General features: G+C 36.1%; 1 protein-coding gene across 2 annotated transcripts in view; it reads left to right on the top strand.

Annotated features, from left to right (window-relative positions):
• Nucleotides 1-20164, top strand: part of LOC150110616 (26S proteasome non-ATPase regulatory subunit 5) — a 107491-nt gene that overhangs the window by 11609 nt on the left and 75718 nt on the right. For both annotated transcript variants that reach the window (XM_090395221.1, XM_090395229.1), the window contains exon 3: nucleotides 19689-19931. In XM_090395221.1, the coding sequence (XP_090251347.1) occupies nucleotides 19689-19931 (243 nt within the window). The remainder of the gene's footprint in view (nucleotides 1-19688; nucleotides 19932-20164) is intronic.

The following is a 20164-nucleotide window of genomic DNA, read 5'->3' as shown; positions in this document are numbered from 1 at the left end:
ATTTGATGAACAATAACCAAACTTGGTGTAAGATGATATTCTGGTTCTTATTGCTCTGAATAGGAGTATATAGCATTTCAGTACATTTTAAATAGCCTGACAAAACAGTTATGTTTGTTTATGACATTTCTATTTTTTTGTCAAAGTACCAGATAGTCTTCATTGATTGTGTGAAAAGCTAAACCAGATTCGTGTTGTTGTTTTTTTTTCTATTCTTTAAATTTGTCAAAAAAGAAAAGAATGGATAAGTTTGGTTTAATTTTTCATTATCAGTGAGAAACCATTCTATACTTTGGCAAAACATAGAAATGCCTTACATTGAACATAACTTTTTGTCAAAAAAATTTAAGGAAGCTTCCAGAATGCTGCACATTTGTACTCAGTGCATTAAAAACCAGAATGTCATTCTGCACCAATTTGGTTTTTGTTTATCAAGAATTTCAGGTTTACCTTGACCATGACACACATTACATTGTAGAACATAATCATGTCAATTAGTGCACCTGCTTTCATTGTTTATTTTAATTCTTATCTGTATTCTTTCATTGCTTACTGTGATACATTGTGTCTCTCTTTTCAATTCTTTTTGTACTATAAGCATGCTCTTTACAAAGCATACCTACTGGCACATCAAATTAGTTGAGATTTTTATGTTACTTTATGTCATAAGATTATACCAGGAATTTGGTGAAGATCACAACCATCAAGATAAACTTTTATAGTTGGCTTTTAATAAATGAATTCTATGGGAAGCAGATTTCAATAGGCAGGATGCTATTAGACACAGATTCTGATTTAGGTGCTGGCATTAAAATCTATAGTAATGCTATGGTAAGTCTTCTTCTTCTTCCTAACATGGAATATAGGCCATGTGGCCTGTTCCGGTCTCATGCCATCTCTTTCCTGGTCTTCCAATTCTTCTTTTTCCACTTATTTTGTATCTGTATAATATTTTTGGTAGGCTGCTGTTGTCCATTCGAGTAAGAGAGAATATTTTATGTAGCTTATATTAGATCCCAAGAATGTTACTTGAGTATGTTTGCCTAGAGCTACAGTAAGTGACTAAATAATATTATCTGTAAGGAAAATGAAAAATAAAATAAATTCTGATCTGTTTTGTTAGTGGTGGAAATAATCTAAAACTGGTGTTATTTTAGACTACAGGAGGATTTTCTTTTCACTTATATTCATTCATTCATTCAAGAGTTGAAAACAATAATTTTATTAATATAATCTTCATTGATAGCGAGGAATCCATGGTCAGAGCAGTGCAGCTAATTGGATTCTAAATAAGTTAGCACTGCACATGATTATGGCTTTTCTAATTTATGAGATACGTTTTTTTAATATAGGTGGATTTTTAATATACATAGGTGGATTGATACGGTACAAAGTGCCTTAGATGATAGAAATATAAGATCTGATAATGTTGGAGTCTTGACAAGTAACAGACTGATTTGGAGGAAAATTGTAGATAGGAAGTTAGTAATGATGTAATTTTTTTCATGTAGTACTATCATATCCTGTGTACACCCCTTGAGGGTACATAGCAGAAATTTGATGATGATGATTTTTTTTAATAATCAAATGTGATTTGATGACAGTGGTATCCATTTAAATGGATGGATCCATCAAGTTGAGTGAAGTCATAAAATCCATAACATTTTTAAAAGATTTAGAAAACAGCACTGAAGGAAATTTATGCAGTTGACTAGATGTAGGAGTGAAAGGTATTTCAAACGATAACAGGAAGAACAGATTCACAAGTGAAATTCAACATTTAATTGTACTTGGAATCACTTGGTATCACATCTTTATATACATCATCATCATCAAATTCCTGCCATGTACCCTCAAGGGGTGTACAGGATATGACAGTACTACATGAAAAAATTACATCATTACTAACTTCCTATCTACAATTTTCCTCCAAATCAGTCTGTTACTTGTCAAGACTCCAACATTATCAGATCTTATATTTCTATCGTCTAAGGCACTTTGTACCGTATCAATCCACCTATATCTTGGTCTTCCTCTGGGTCGTTTTCCTGCCAACCTGGCAGAGAACACTTGTTTTGCTAATCTTTCCTCTCCCATTCTATTTAAGTGACCATACCACCTGAGATTAGCTCTGCTAACGTATTCCTGGATGCTGACAATGTCAAGTTCTTTCCTAATATCCTCATTTTTAATATGATATTGCCATTGATGCCATCTGTTCATGCCTCTAATCTTTCTCAGGACTCTCATATCTGCGGTCTCTAGTCTTTGGTCAAGTGTTTTACTTCTGACCCAGCTCTCAGATCCGTAAATTAAAACTGGTTTGAACACTGTCTTGTATACGGCTAATTTAGCGTTCCGACTAATTTCTTTCTTATTCCATATGAATTTATTCAATTGACTTCCCACCATACCAGCTTTGCTGATTCTATTGTCTATTTCTGTATTTAATTTACCATCTTCAGTAAAAATCGTGCCTAAGTAGCTGAAATGTTTTACTTGTTCCACAGGTTCTCCATTCACAACACAGTTGACATTTTCAATGATTTTGTCTATTTTCATTGTCTTTGTCTTTTTATTGCTGACCTTCATACCATATCTATTACAACAGCTATTCAATTTAGTCAGAGAATCTTGCAGACTTGTAGCGGATTTATTTAGAAGTATAACATCATCCGCATAAAGCAAAGAGCTGACATTAACATCTCCAATTTTGATATCAGGTTTAATACCACATTCCTTCATAATGTGATCCATATAGATAATGAATAACAGAGGGGATAATGTACATTTTTGTCTCACACCAGATTTAACATTAAAACATCTTCCTGTACTTCCTTCAATTCTAACTGCTGACTTACAACTCAAATAAAGACTAAGTATTGCTTGATATAATGCCCCATTGACACCATATAACTGCAGCGTATTGAATAGCTTCTCTCTTGGCACCTTGTCATATGCCTTTTCCAAATCGACAAAACTTAAATACAGATCTTTGTTATATTCCCATGCTTTCTCGACTATTTGTCGTAAAGTGAAGATCGGATCCTGACAGCCTCTATTTGGCCTGAATCCAGCTTGTTCTTCACCAAGCTTTTCTTCCACAATTCTACTCAACCGTTTCTCAAGTATACTTGCATAGATCTTGCCAGGAACACTCAGTAGGGAAATACCTCTGTAATTCTCACATTCAGTTTTATTTCCCTTTTTATATATGGGTACTATGAGAGCTCTACTCCAATCATTGGGAATTCGTCCCTCTGTCCAGGTTTTTTGAACTATGCAGTGCAGCCACTGTAAGACTTTTATACCACCATACTTCAGCATTTCTGGTCGAATAACATCTACTCCTGCTGCCTTTCCACATTTCCAGCCTTTGATGGCTTTTTCTACTTCGTATTCCTGACTGCATGCCTGGTCAGTGTTTTTTATCACTGTACTGTCATCACTGCTTGTTTCATTTAACAGTTTTTCAAAGTAATTACTCCATACTTCAAGGATATCTTTTTCTCCTGTTTTCATGTCACCTTTATCATCTCTAACTCCTTTTACAGCATTCTTTCCTCCATTCCTAAGCTTCTTCAACAACCTCCAGAATATTTTGTCACCTTCTTGATATTTATTTTCTATATTCTTGCCAAAGTCCTCCCAGGACTTTTGTTTAGCTAGTTTTACACAGTGTTTAGCTTTCTTACATTTGCCTCTGTATTCTCTAAGAGCACAAGCTGACTTATTTGCCAGGAACTTTTGATATGCTTTCTTCTTTTCCTTCACTGCCTCTTTAACTTCCTGTGTCCACCAGGGAGTTCTGAATTTTTTATCCTTGCACACAACCTCACCACATGCCTCTCTGGAAGAATCAATCAATGTTTTCTTCAGAGTTTGCCACTGAATCTCCAAGGTTTGATTCCTGTTCTCAAACTCTTTCATTTTCTTTTCAATAATCTTTCTGTATTTTAGTCTACAGTTCACATCTGAGAGCTGCTCAACTTTTATTCGCTTTAAAACTTTCTTACATGTTATTCTTTTCAATATGAAATTCAATTTTATCCTGCTCAAGACTAAATAGTGATCACTTTCAATTTGAAATCCTCTGTACACTCTGGTGTCCTGCACCAGGGAGAAAACATCACTATCAACAATAACATAGTCAATGAGACTTTTCTTATTCCTAGCCTCTTCTCTCCATGTGAATTTGTGCACATTTTTATGTTGGAACATGGTGTTAGTAATAACCAGTCCATGTCCTGAGCAGAAATCCAACAGATATTTGCCATTATTATTAGCTGTGCTCTTTTCTCCAAATTTTCCCAAAATATTTTTGTATGTCTCACAATCATTTCCTACTCTGCTATTTAGATCCCCAACAAGGACCAACTTTTCCTTTTTCATTGTGTCAGTTGCTTTTTCTAAAGCCTCAAAAAATTCTTCCACTTCTACGTTAGTAGAACCTTCTGTGGGACCATGGGCACAAATAAGTCTGATTGTCCAGTTCCCCATTCTCATATTTGCCCACATTACTCTACTTGAGACTGACTGCCATTCAAGAAGATTAGCTTCGTATTTTGTGTTGAATACTATGGCTACTCCTTCTTTTCCTTGATTGTCATTGCCTGAATATAACATTTTGTATTTATTGCTCAGAAAGATCTCACCAATTTTGGTCTTTTTTGTTTCAGTCACCCCTATTATGTCGATCTGGTACTCATCTAATTCCTCAACTAGCTCCATTTCTTTGCCATTCAGGCTTCTTACGTTGATAGTACCGATCTTTAACTCTGGTGATGTTGAGTTGGGGTTTGTTTTCAGATTTTTTCCAGTAACTGACTTTTCGCTGTTCGCTTTGGTTCCCTGGCGAAAACAACGGGGGCCTTGTTTAACTGGGCGACGCCCCAGCCGGCATGAAATTTTGTCATGTTGTACCATCATTTTTTATTTTGGTTTAACCAATAAGAATACAATTTTGTCGGCTAAATCCCAAATTGCCAGCCCATCCTCGTTCTTTATATACATGAATCTTAAATAATAAGCTCATTTGGTTCTATTTATATCTGTAGAAATTAAGCTTGAAATCTTCAGAAATCCTCACAGTTAATATTGTGAGGATTTCTGCATTAGTAATATTGTAATAGTAAATAGGTAATAGTAACTTTGTAATCTTCTCTGACAGTGTTATTATTACCATAGAGAAAAGGGAAGAAGGCATGTTACTACTCTTATCAGTGATTTAGACTATCAAATTATTCACATACTAAATTCCTATTAATGATAACAGTCCAAGACAATGTGGTGCATAATATCATTGAATCTGCAGCTGAGGGTGAGAATATGTTACCATGGTGCTTGAAGTTGTAACAGTATTATAAGTTAATTACGTAAAGAGATAATGTAAAACATTCGTAATGGTGGAATTTTATCATTGCTATCAAATTTCTGATATGTACAGAGAAGGGATCAGTTGCAAACTTTTCATGTAGCACTATCATTGTACGTTCTTTCAGAACTCCAGTATCGACATATCTTTGTTTTGTTCATTTAAGGTAACAGTATCAGTTCATCTGAGTCTTTTTTCTTGCTATCCTAGCATATCTATAATATTTTGCTAATCTTTCCAATCCTATTCTGTTTATGTGACTACCAGATATTATCCCTGCTCACACACTGCTGAATGCTGTCAAGCTCCTTCCCAACATCATATTTAATGATTCTTACATCTGTTCACTACTCTGATTTTTCTCAGAACTCTCATATCTATGGTGTTCTAGTGTTTTATTTCTAATTCAGTCAGATTCATAAGTTAAGCACTGTTTGTATACAGATAGTGTAGTATTTTGTTTACTTCCTGTTTTCTCGAGCCCGTACACTAAGACCATTTATGCCTCGTGCACTGAAAACAACACTAATTGGAATTGCTTTTGTACTGTTATGGTGTGATCAATCTGATGTAGCCACTAGAATGGAAGTTAAGGCAGCCATTGAGACTGTGGGACTGCTGCTTCCTACACCACCCCATTCTGGTGTGACTTGCAGTCACCAAATCATCTACAAATGACTTAGTTACTGGTGTTATTTTTATATATTTTATAATTTTTCCTCTATATTGTCCCTATATGTTATTGTATTGCACAAAAGTTCACTCTAATTGGTGCAATGACTTTAACTCTCTCTTTCAGAATCCAACTAATCATTGACTCAAAACCAAGCACAATATAAACACATTTAATAAAACTAAAACAATAAATATACACTTCTAGCAATAATACACAACTATAACTACAGATTATATGGATCCAAGGCCTTATTTAAAAATATGAACTTACTCTTAAGACTAAACACTTTTTCTTTCACAATCACAAAAAAATGTTCATAGTCTTTTTCTCTTTCTGTTAAGGCTCTTTTCCAGAAGTTATACAGATCTGTACTTCATTTTCAGAATCCTTTTCATCACTCAATGTAACACACATAAAAGTCTTCTTGACTAAATCTTGTTTCCTTTTAGTAGCAATACTCATCAGATCATGCATCCTTAATACCTATAAATTTTCTTAATCAATATATTTTCTAAACATTCACTTTCAAGCATCCTTAATACTTATAGAACTTCTTTATCAATATTTTCTCTAAGAAAAACATTCACTTTAGAATGTAAGCAACAAGTTCTTCTTTCATTCACAATACTAAATGACAGTCTTAACTTTTTCCACTTTAAAAAAACTTACAGTTTCAAGATTCCCTTTTATTCATTACTTATTCCTCCTTGAAACCTATTATTTCCACTATTCCTTTTTCGGAATACACTATAAAATTTCTTCCGACTGCCACACACAAAAAAAATCAAGTTCCTTCTAACTTGAATATTTACCGGCCAGTGTTCTAAAAACTTCCAAACGCTCTCTTGTTTACAACCGTAACTTGGATATGCAACGCTTTCCATGTCAGCTGTCAATCACACATCAAGTTCTCTCCAGGAGCATGCACACTTCACAAAAGTCAGAAACTACGCACTGCAATAAAATGGCTGACTCGCTGTATCCATCAGCGCTAAAGGAAAGTCTTTCACAAACACAAAATTCAACATTTTAAAATACAACAAACTTTCTTATAAGTAACACAAATAATCAGTTTAGTAAGTACTTCAATAGTTTTACTTCTTTACATGTTACTTCTAATATAACATTTTCATAATGAGCACATCACAAGTGCAGACACTGCGTGTATGAAAACAAAAACTAACAAGCATAATTAATACGTAAAAATATTCAGAATTTTTAATATGATTATTTTTACACTGGTATAGGTGTTTTGCTTAGTTTCAATAAATTGTGTACTATTGTATTTATTGAAACTCATTCTCTGTTTATTCAGTTGACTTCCTACCATATCAGCTTTGCTAATTCTGTTTCTGTATCTAATTTGCTATCTTCATTAAAACTTAATGGGTAAATAGTTGTAATGTTTTACTTGTTCTATAGGTTCTCAATTCAGGAGCAACTGATATTTTTAGTATTCTGCTTATTTTCATTTTCTTTTTATTGTTGATTTTTATGCTGATTTTTAAAGTTAATTAAGGAATCCTGCAGATTTATACTGGATTTAATTAGGAGTATAGTATTATCTGCATAAAGAACTAAGTTTGATATCTACAATTCTGATATCAAGTTTTAATGTCATTTTCCTTCAAGTGATCCATACAGATGATAAATAACAGTGGAGATTACTTGATTTTACATCAAACCATCATCCTGTATATCCTTCATTTCTAACTACTGACTTGACTTGCAACTTTTATATTTGAGTCTAAAGCTCACCTCTGAAAGCTACTCTGCTTTGATTCTTTTAAAAACTTTCTTACATATATAATTTTTCAGTGTGATACTTATCTTTATCCTGTTTAAAACTAAATGTGATCATTTACTATTCAAATCTCTTGTATACTCTTGTGAGACTGTTTATTCCATGTGGATTTGTATACATCTTTATGTTGGAACATGGTGTTAGTGACAACTAGTCCTGCTCTGAACAGTAAGTATCTGTTGGATACTTTAGTTTATATTCTGTTTTTTCTGTTTTCTACAAATTTTCTCACCACATTTTTGTGTATCTGGTATTCATTTCCTACTTTGTTTTTAGATCTCTAACAGGGTCCAACTTTTACTTTACATCAACTGCCTTCTCTAATGACTTGAAGAATTCTTCCACTTCTTCCTTCATAGAACCTTTTGTGGACTTTGGCACTAATAAGTATTATTGTCTGATTTTTCTCTTTTGAAGTTTACCCACATCATTCTGCTTGAAATTGCCTGCAATTTAAGATTGTATGCATTTAGTATTGAATATTATATCTACTCCATCCTTTCCTTTTCCTTGCATATAGCATCTTGCAGTTATTATTTAGAAGAATCTCACCTGTTTTTGTCTTCTTTATTTCAACAACACCAATTATGTTATTATGGTATTCTTTCACTTTTCTAATTCTTTGGCTAGTTCCACATCTTTTCCTTCAATGCTTATGGGAGGGATTTTAATGTGGGGTTATTGAGTGTGAGAATGAAAGATCTAATAATAAAACTGTGGTTTTAAGTTTTTAGAGCAAATTTGTAATAGTTATCTGAAAAAATATATTGTGAACCTACTGGAGATAGAGAGAGAATCTTTGATTTCATTAATAACATTGGAGAAATTAATGGTGGACCATGAACTCTTCTGTGGCAGGGATCATTTGAGCTTGGAAATGGACTATAACAACAATTCTTTGTTTGACAGTAACCATGGGTAAGACAAAGAAGTCACAGGGCCAAGGTGTGAAGGAATACATTAATATCAAGTGACAAGACTAAGTCGAGGGATTTAATAACTGAATGTCAAAAATAGGAATTTTCCCATTGGCTGATGTAATTAATTATTTATTTAATTTTTTATTTTAATTTGTATTTACCACATGGGGTCAAGTCTAAGCAGATTTTATGTGGTTCTCACCTATGAAAGGTTATTTGCAAACCTATAGCACATTCATACCGTGGGTAGGCTGAGGTTTACTTTTTTATTTTTCTATTTTTATCTTTTTTTTTTTTGTATTTTTTATTTATTTATTTTTACATAGTCCAGAAACCTTGCTCTAGAGACTATGCCAAACATGGAACTCTTTCAAGCCATTTCAGGCTTCAAGTAAGTGATTTCACACAGTGTTGTGATCATCTCACACCTAAAGACAATCACAGATGTTCATGCCCATTGCAGGATTTGAATCTGTTGGTTGGAGAGCAGGTGTGTTAACCACTCAGCCAACCAAGCCAGCTAATGTTTAATAAGTTTTAGACATGTAGTTGACAACAATGTGATGCTCTTTGCTTTAATGTAATGTATATATTCCTGAAGATGACATTAATGTGAAGGTTGAAACAGAATTTTAATGTTATTAAAGTTTTCTTTATCTCAAAAAGTAGTTGAATCAATATGTCTAATATTGAGTGCTGTTCAGTTACACTGAAAGATTTAGTTAACACTGACAGATTTGGTAGACCATGCTTTACTATAGGCAATGATAAAGAAAAAGTGAAGAAGAATATGATAACAAATACACTGAGTTCATTTTTTACAGTTTGGGTTAAAAATATGTAGAATGGCTTTCATTATTTGGTTATAGAAGAAATGAATTTATGACTTTCAGAAAGAATTAGCTAATTATTATGATTACTGGATAGGTTAATTCAAATATGTTTAATAATTGACATATTATTATAAATTACATAGCATTTACAAATTTTTAAGAATTACTTACACAAATCATGTTATATATTGGTATTATTATTTGTGTTGTATAGATGGAAAAAATTAAATTAGGTAACTGAATAAAAAGATCAAAAAAAGATTGAGAAGATAATCTGACAAATACACTAGATGTTTCCAGACATTTATACTTTGTCCCCTCTCCTCGTAAAATATTTTATAAATTTCACATTTCCTTTCCAGAACAAGCCCAAATAAAAAATTTGATGTGAAACTTACCTATGTATACATCATCATCCTCAAAGGGTGCACTGTGACTTGCTTACATCATTAAGAATACATTATAAATAATTTCCTATCAACAATTTTCCTTCAAATTAGTAAAAATTCGACTAATTGAGTAATCGACTAAAAAATGATGTGGATGAATAAAGATTTTTGTCAGTCATTAAATTTGAAACTTGTACCAACTAGTTTCGTCCATACAAAAAACTGGTGCTTCTTCGAAATTTATAATTAGCACAAGGATGTTTTGATTCCATTGTACAAGGCTTTGATGCATATACAGTAGTACATAGATTACTGTGTCCAGATTTGGTTGCTTGGTTTTCAAAAGGATGAGTTGTTGAAGAGAGTTCAGAGACAATTGACTAAGTCAGTCTCTGGAATGTGGAATATGAGGACGGATTGAGAGAATTCAAATTACAGAGCCAACAGGATAGAAGGAAGAGGGGAAACATGATTGAGATGTATAAATTGGTAAGTGGTAATTACTAGATTAATGTGGATGAGATTTTTCATAGAAAATATCTGGAGACTGGGAGAACAAGAGGCCATCCCTGGAAGCTGTATCAGGCAGGTGAAGAGTAGATTTTTTTGCATGGAGAGTGGTGGGTGATCGGAATGCATTGCTTAAGAGTGTGGTGAGTGCAGAGGCAGTGAATGCATTTAACTCAAGGTATGATGAGCTGTTCATGTGAGAGTGGGACCTCCCGTGATGAGTCTCTTGACTCCTTGGAGGTCTGTTGATAATAACAGTAATATTTCTATTAAATCATATGCAATATCCTTTTTACTTTCTGAAGTGGCATGATTCTGTCTGTTGCAGCAAGCTTCCTTGTTCACAAGTTCACTATCATTCTTCTGTTGCTGCTCTATTTTTCATTTTAGGTTTTGGTGTCATTTTTGTGGCGCTACTTTAATATTACATCATTTCAGTAAAATATCAGAAAATATTTGAATGCTATAAAGACAAAAAAATCAGAAATAGTATAAAAGAAGTACTTATTTTAAGAAAATAACACAATAAAACAGATAAAAATCACTCATTTCATAGTTAAAGGTTGGTGTATTTAATGCACTTGTTAACTATATAGTCTCAAATCAGGCTTTCAATTCACCCACATTTTAATCTATTCATGTAGGTCAGTGGTTCATAAACTTATTTGGCTTACTGCCCCTTTTTCCAAAAAAAAAAAATTATTCGGCACCCCCCCCCCCCCTGGAAAATGCTTTCTAAGACCTGATACATATAAAAGAAAATTGTATGAAAATCGGATCAGCAGTTCTCGAGTTGTAAGCGAACAAACAGACAGATACAGAACCAAATTTGCATTTTATTATGTATCTAGTAGAGATTTTTGAAGTTTGGAAATAAGGCATCTTGGAACTGAAATTTTAAAACTATTTATTGAAATCAACAAAAGAAACATAAATTGCACATAAACATAGGACAAGTTCTCTCTATGTTCACTGGGCATCTACAGATGCTGTATGGTCACTCCGATGCTCGGTGATGTGCCACACCATGCCTCGCCATGTAGTCCTGTTGTTTGTTTTCTGGCAGCCTCAACTCTCTGAAGATCAGTCACACACCATCCATCTCATTGATGGTCTACCCCTTCCTCTTTTTCCAGGAACTATACCTTCTATTACTGTTCTGAGAAGTCCCCCCCCTTACATTTTTTCTGTGTCCAAAATATTTTAACATTCTTCTGTCAATATACTTAAGGAGCCTTAAAGTTCTACTTATCTTTTCTAACACCCATTCATTTGTATGCCTTTCAGTATATGATATCCTCAACAGCTTTCTGTAACACCACATCTCAAAAGCAGATATCCGTTTCTTATCTGACTTCTTTAGATTCCAAGTCTCACATCCATAAGTTGCTGTTGGAAAAACAACTGCATCCAAAATCCTCAACTTTTTTCCCATGGAAATAGATCCATCCTTCCAGATTTTAGACAAGTCTCTGAGTGTTGTTTTAACCATTCCTAACCTTCTTCTGTTGTTGTCTGAACAGCAATTCTTCACATTAATAATGGATTTCAGGTACTGAAACTTGCTGACTTCCTCAATTCTTTCTCCATTAAGGTACACTTGTTTCTGAAGAGCTTCTCTGTTTGTATTTCCTTTGAGAACCATAATCTTTGTCTTGCTAAGATTGAGTTGAAGTCCTCTGTTATTACTGATCTTGTTAACTTTGTCAAGAATTAGTCCTAGTTCTTCCATGCCATTACAAAGGAGTACTGTATCATCAGCATATCTCAGATTACTGATCTATCTACCTCCTATCCTAATTCTTGTTCTGAGCTCATCCAGTGCTTCATGCACGATGTCATCTGCATATATATTGATACTAAGCAAGTGAGGAGAAAGTAAACATCCTTGCCTAACTCCTTTTCCAACTTGAAGTCAGTCAGTCAATCCAACACCTGTTCTTACCATGGCTTCTTGCTCCCCGTACAAGTTGGCTATCAACCTGATAGTGTGTTGAGGAAAACCCATTCTTTTCATTACTTCCCACAGTTTCACATGCTCAACACAGTCAAAAGCTTTAGAGTAGTCTAAGAAAGACATTACCAGAGGCAGTCTGAATTCTTTATATTTTTCTATGATCTGTCTAATGCAAAGGATCTGGTATGTGGTGCCCTTACCTTTCCTAAAACCTGCTTGTTTCTCGGTCATCTCTGCCTCAACTTTGGCTTCAATCCTATTTAGCATGATCTTCAATAAAATTTTGCTTGCATGCATGCCTTCATATCACCTTTCTTATGGAGTGGTATGAAAACCAACTTCTTCCAGTCTCTAGGCCATGATCCTGTCTGCTAGGACAAGTTGGAGCTGAAAATTTGATATTATTAAAATTAAGAAAACAAACATAGATTGCACATATGTAAAAAAATCACACAAAATAGTAAATAATGATCAGTAATATTAAAAACAGTCCTAACGAGAAGGATGAGCCTGGTGTTCTGTTGCCAATGTATTGGTATTTGGTTCTATATTTGTCAACAGCATTCTTAAATTACCACAATCAGCTATTTGCAGTTGGTTTTCAGCACCTAATTTTTGTCCTTTATTCTTTCAACAAAAATTCTTTTGCTCATGAGGCCACTACTTCCTCCCTGGATCATTCCAGTGTCCCCAAGTACGTACCATCCACTTTGGGAACCACTGATGTAGATGATGAATGAAAGTGGAGATAGCATGCATCCCTGTTTTGTACCTGATTCTACATCCGTCTCTTCTGGTGCCCCTCCAGTTCTATCTGCTAACTCGCAACTTATAGTTTTTGTAATGCTCTGTAAAATGTCTTGCTTACACTATATAATTTATTTATTTTATAATTTTATTTTTTAAAATATTTAAAGCTTTTTAAATTTTATTGCATTGTTTTTAGCAGCTTTTTTTGTGGTGGCATGTTATATATATTTTTCAGATTATTTATTATTATTATTATTATTAAGGCCTCCATGGAGTCAAAAGATTCATCACGGGAGGTCCTTTCTAAGAAACACTAGTTTATCAAGACTCATCAAGGGAGGTCCCTCCTAGGAACACAAAGTCTATCATACCACTCCTTAAATGCATTGACCGTTCTCGCTCTCACCAATCCATCAGGCAATGCATTCCATGGTTCAAACACCCTCCATGCAAAGAAACCACTCCTCACCATCTTTCTCAGAGTTTCCTTTCGTAATTTCCAGGGATATCCCCTTGTCATGACTCTTTCCCGCTGTTCAACCAAGTGAAAGAACTCCCCAGTGTCAACCCTGCAACTACCTCTCAACAGTTTAAAAGTCTCAATCATATCACCTCTCCTTCTTCTATCCACCAAACTCTGCAGTCCACACTCCCTCAGCCGATCCTCATAACTAACATTGTAGTCCTGAAACCATCTTTGTTATCTGCCTTTGTACCCTTTCCACAGTTAATTTATCCCCTTCAAATTCTGGGGACCAGATCTGAGAACAATAGTCTGGTGTGGTCTGATCAGAGTCTTATACAACGGAATGATAACCATTTTATCTCTGCAGGTCAGTGTCCTTCTCATTATTGCAGCAATCCTCTGTGTTACCTTCACTACCTTTGCAATATGTCCCCTAAATTTCAGGTTTCTATCAATCAACCCCAGATCTCTTGTCTCCCCTACTTCCTCCAGTTTAACTCCTCCCATAGAGTATGCAGAATCCCATCGATGTGTCCCAAACCTCAAGACCTTACATTTTGCTGCATTAAACGACACCTCCCCCATTCATTTGCCCATCTATCTAGCTTATTCAAATCCTCTTGCAGGGCTACCACATCTGCACTATTACTAATAACCCTTCCCAGCTTCGCATCATCCACAAACAACTGAATATCCCCTTGCAATCCACGGACAATGTCATTGATATAAAGGTTAAACAGTATAGGTCCCAGTACTGAGTCCTGTGGAATCCTACTTGTAACCCTCTGCCTCCTTGAAACTGCCCCACCATACACAACTCTCTGATACCTATCGGACAGCCAATCCTGAATCCAGTTGACCAATCTGACATCCAGACCCATGTGCTGCAACTTGAATATCAGCTTATCGTGTGCACCCTGTCAAATGCTTTGCTAAGTCTAGGAAAATGGCAGTATATGCCTTTCCCTCATCTAATGCTCTTGTAACTTTATCATAAAAGGCTAGCATATTGCTAAAACAAGAGCACCCCTTCACAAATCCATGTTGACTCTCACAGATAACATTACCCTCATTTCCTTCTTTAATCCTAGTTTGTTCTTTTCTGAGTGGCTCTTCTACAATTTTTCTTACCTCTTTTTCAAGTATTTCACTTGGAATACTCAGTAATTATTCACTAATGAAATTCCTCTTTAATTCTCACATTTAGTGTTATTTTCTTTTTATAGTTTGGTACTATGAATCTCTACTTATTTAGAATTGACCTTTCTGATCAGGCCTGAATTATCCAGTAGCTACTGTAAACTTTTATATTTCTATATTTGTTCATTGCATAGTGCCTCTGTAGTTCAGTCTATAGATGAAGCCCTTTGGTCGGAAAGACCTGGGTTTGATTCCGTCAGTGTGTCTGAGGAATCAAAATTTTATCTGGTCTGTTTCTAAGAAAGGCGAGTTAGCCAGTCTCATACGGAGGTAAGGGGTTTTTTCACCCAGAAACTTGGGTTTTTCATCCCCCAGAACAGGCAAACCAGCCCCATGAACACACATATGGATTACAGTCAGGAATATTTAAGACCCAGCCATAGGCCTGATTCGTCAGCTATGCCAGTTCCAAGCCCAGATAAAATTAAGGGGGATTGAGATGGTGCCGTACTTCCCCATAAAAGAGGTCTCATGGCCATTGTATCATCATACAAAATAATAATAATGTTCATTGCATGGCATGCTGTATCATTTCATTATTATCTCCAGTGAGTCAAAAACTCATTGCAGGAGACCCACACTAACTATTATTAACACATTACCTATCATACTATTACTATTATTATTACTATTATTACGGGCAACTCCAGGGAGTCATTAGACTCATCGAGGGACGCCCCAAATCATATTCATCACAACTATTCGACATTCATACAGTATCTATCATACCTCGCCTTAAACTCATTCACTGTCACAGCATCCACCACAGACTCAGGGAGTGCATTCCACTCATTCACTACTCTAAAAGTAAAGAACCCAGCTCTAACACCTTTACTAACCACACTTTTGCCCAGTTTCCATGGATGTCCCCTAGTCCTCCCACAACCAGCCCTGTTCTCAAAAATATCTTCTGAATTAATTTTATAGAAACCCTTCAGTAATTTGAATGTCTCAATCATATCTCCCCTCCTCCACCTATCAACCAATTTTTGCAACCCACAAATCCTCAACCTGTTCTCATACAGTTCATTCCACAGACCTGCTATCATCTTGGTCACTCGCCTCTGGATCCTCTCCACCTCCTCCCCATCAAGAAGAAACCTAGGTGACCAAATCTGAGCACAGCAGTCCAGATGGGGTCTTATCAATGCTCGATAGAGAGGAACAATAACCTGCTTGTCTCTGCTTGTCAATGTATTCTTCAGTAACCAAGTGATTTGATGAGCTGTTTTGGCCACTTTTGCAATGTGTCCCCTAAATTTCAATTCCTTATCCACCAACACTCCTAAATCTCGTGCCTCATCAATTTCCTGGAGCACAATTCCACCAATGCAGTAAACTGCCGCCAATCTTTTCACCCCAAAATGCATAACCTTACATTTTGCCACATTAAATTGACATCCATTCTCCTTAGCCCAGACCTCCAATCTATCCAAATCATCCTGCAAAATTTTGACGTCATCTGCATTCACTATTGCCCTACCCAACTTCGCATCATCCGCAAACAAATGAACTGTTCCTCTCAGATCCTTTCCTATATCATTTATGAACAAATTAAACAGCAGTGGTCCAAGAACAGATCCTTGTGGCACACCACTAGTCACAGGCCGTCTTGTGGACTCTACTCCTGAGTAAACCACTCTCTGATATCTCTCCGTCAACCACCTTCCTATCCATCTCACCAACCCTATGTCCATTCCCATATGCTGAAATTTACTGATTAGAATTCCATGTGGTATCCTGTCAAAAGCCTTAGCAAGGTCCAGTAGAATCACTGTAAACCCATTACCCTTATCCAGTTCAGCCGTCACTGTGTTATAATACGTGAGCAAGTTACTGAGGCATGACCTACCCTTCACAAAACCATGCTGTCCCCGATACAGTATCCCATTTTCTTCTATCCAATCTTGTATTTTCCTCTTGACTATTTTCTCTAAGACCTTGATAATGATTCCTGTTATGCTGATTGGCCGGTAATTTTCAACAGCAGCCTTGGAACCACCTTTGTGCAGTGGAACTATTTTCCCCTCTTTCCACCCCCTTGGGACTGACCCAGTCCTGAGGCTCAAATTAAACAAAATGGTCAAGGGCACTGACAATTCTTTGGCCACTTCACGTATGACATGAGCTGGTATACCATCCAATCCCACAGATGTATTGACATTGAGGTTCTGTAATAGACTAGTTACCTCTACTTCATTCATCACAATTCCAGTATAAGCTGTTGGTTCTTCCATTCCTGCAAAGTCACCACCTGGATGATATATACTCTTGCAAAGTGCTCGCTCAGTAATTCCACAATATCGACTGATTCGGTTACCTCCCTACCCTCAGCATTTTTTAAGATCATTCTACCATGAGCATTTTTCCTTTTACTTGCAACATATTGAAAAAAACTGTTTGGGATTCTCTTTAGCCTGCGTGGCCAATTTCCTTTCGTAATCTGCTTTTGCTTTTCTTACCACCCTTGTTACCATCCTGGCCTGAGCTTTATACTGTTCCTGCGCCTGATGGTCACCCTTCTCCTTAAATTCCCTCCACAATTGTTTCTTTTTTTGCAGCTCAAGCTTAATAGTGTTATTCATCCATTTAACCCCTACTTGATTTATTATTCGGACTCTTGGTATACAGTCAACCATGGCCTCCTGCAAACAGTTCTTAACCACCTCCCATGCACTATCAACATCCAGCCCTTGCAGTTTTACATGCCATGCCATTGAGCCAAGCACACACCTAAGCTTGTCATACTTACCAGCCCGGTAATTCTACATGTACCCTGTCTTAATTGTAAATTCGACTCCTTTAGCCATATCCCAAGTCATGAACTTATGGTCACTCTCAGCAATTGGTGGCAACATGGTCATGTTCGTTACAGCCACATTCTCAGTTGCAATTACTAGGTCCAGCACTCTCTTTCCCCTGGTATTTTCCAATACATGTTGCCGTAGATAGTTGTCCCTTAATAACCGCATAAAATCCAATTTCTTCCTCCCATGTGCCCTCTCCTCTTTCCAATCAATGTTACCATAATTGAAATCACCCATAATAATTACCCTCCTTCCACTCATTTTTTTCTATTTGCTTATGCATACTATCCCCACCATCCACTCCATCACTCGGTCGGTCTATAGCAGCACCCAATTGTATATTTTGTTCTGCTAGATTCTATCTCACACCAAACAGCCTCAAATGTGCTTTTTTCCCCATCCTGCAGTTCAACTTCTATACTCCTTGGCTGAAGCTCATCAGCTATCATCAATAACACTCCCCCCCCCCCTTTTTATTCACCCTGTCACTCCTGAACACGCTATACCCGTCGCATTCAATCCCACTAGCTTTATCATCTTCTGTCAGCCATGTTTTACTAATACCGACAACCTGTGGTCTGGAAGTGCCAACCATGGCCAAAAACTCTTCCTTCTTGTTCCTAATACTCCTGGCATTAGTGTACATGAATCGCAGAAGCCCATTTGTCCCATCCCTACTTTGATGCCTTATACTAACTATCCCATTCTGATTTGTTGTCCGTCGTACTTGCTCGGGCATAATATACTCATTCATACACTTAACTGCCCCCCTAAAGTCTGCATATCTACCCCCCCTTAATAAATCTAGTTTCCCTGAGTCTGTACATCCACTTCCACATCATTCATCAACACTCTTTCAAGTCTCTCCGTACACCAACTCCATTCAAATGTAACCCATCCATCTTATATAAGTCCTTTCGCCCATTGAACTCATTCCACACATCCACAAATGCCACACCACTCTCCATGCGTAACCCACGCATAAAGTCATTGGCAATTATGGCCCTCCTTCTAAACACTTCGCCGTCATACCGTGGTAGGATACTCACCATCCTAACTCTCTCACTCTTCTCTTTTGCTACCTCAAACAACTCCCTCAACATCCTCTATCATTTCCATTTTGTCCTCTTTCAAATCATTCGTTCCTGCCACGATTATCATCACCCTCTGTTTTTGCAGTCGAATAGATTCGCTGACATCCTTTATGTTCGCACCCGGCTGGTACGACTTGGTTAAACTCTCAATTATTAAGCCTCTTAATAGCAAATCCCCATACAGCACTCACTCCTTCATTTTATTGACGTTTATGAACATTCTATTATTTGCCGTCACAGACTTCCGCCGATTATTTGTCGGTACGTTCAGCACACATTTTTCCATACGCTCCAGTTGTCTTTTAACTCTGTGTATCGCACCATTCAAACGGGCAATTTCGCTACTCGCATTTATCTCACCATTTTCATTATCGACCAAATCATCCATTCTTTCTGTGTTTCTACCTCTCTTTAAACTTGTTCACTGTCAGGGTATTAAAATTTACCTCTGGCAATCCAGTCATTTACACTCTCCAAGCAAAAAATATATTGAAAAATTTCTTTTGTGTCAATCTTATGGAACCCTTTTAGTAACTTATAAGTTTCTATCATATCTCCTCTTTTCCTCTTGTTAACTAAACTTTGCAACTTTCACACCTTTAATCTGTCCTCATAGGGAGCATTCCATAGACCTGTCATCAACTGAATCATCTACACCTCCTCATCCCCAAGCAACCTAGCTGATCAAATCTGTGCATATCAGTCAAGATGTAGCCTTACCTTAGCCTTGCAAGAGGGATGATAACTTCCCTATCTCTACTTGGCATTGCATTCTTCAACAACCAAGTAATCCTTTGAGCAATTCTGCCAACTTTTGCAATATTAAATTTGACAGCCATTATCCTTTGCCATTGTATATATCTATTTCATTATATATCATTTCATTATATGTATATTATTTTGTCTAGGTAGAACGATGTGTCAAAGATAATTCAGTTCTCCCAGAAGTTGTTTCAAATGAAGACCTGTTTTCTGCTGTTACAAAATTAATAGGGGATGAAAGTCTGTCTGTTGCAAAGTATAGCATATCTATTATAATGTATATTGGAAAAAACTGTGATACCGTTCGTGCTTTATTTGTTTCACCTATTCGAGACATCATTGATGAACTAATTCATAAAGCAGATGTTTTCAGATTCAGAATATATGAGGTAAGGCATAACAATGTAATCTACATGTATTTAAAAATTGAAATGGTATTTAAAGAATTGTGATGTTTTCATGTTTAGATTTAAACTAGAGTATCACCAAAGAATCATATCTCAAAGTATCACTTATGAAAGCTTGTATCGACATTTAGTATATAATAATTGATTATATAATCTTAAAAACAATCAGGTAGCTTTTGGTGCATCTTTTGGGTTTATCTAAGTATTACTATGTG

Source organism: Typopeltis vanoorti, chromosome 1 (genome assembly GCF_054136105.1).
Source record: "Typopeltis vanoorti isolate ZY-2024b chromosome 1, IOZ_Tvanoo_1.0, whole genome shotgun sequence".
Lineage (NCBI taxonomy): Eukaryota > Metazoa > Arthropoda > Arachnida > Uropygi > Thelyphonidae > Typopeltis > Typopeltis vanoorti.
The sequence above is the reverse complement of the archived record's forward strand: the minus strand, read 5'-3'. Positions and strand labels throughout refer to the sequence as shown.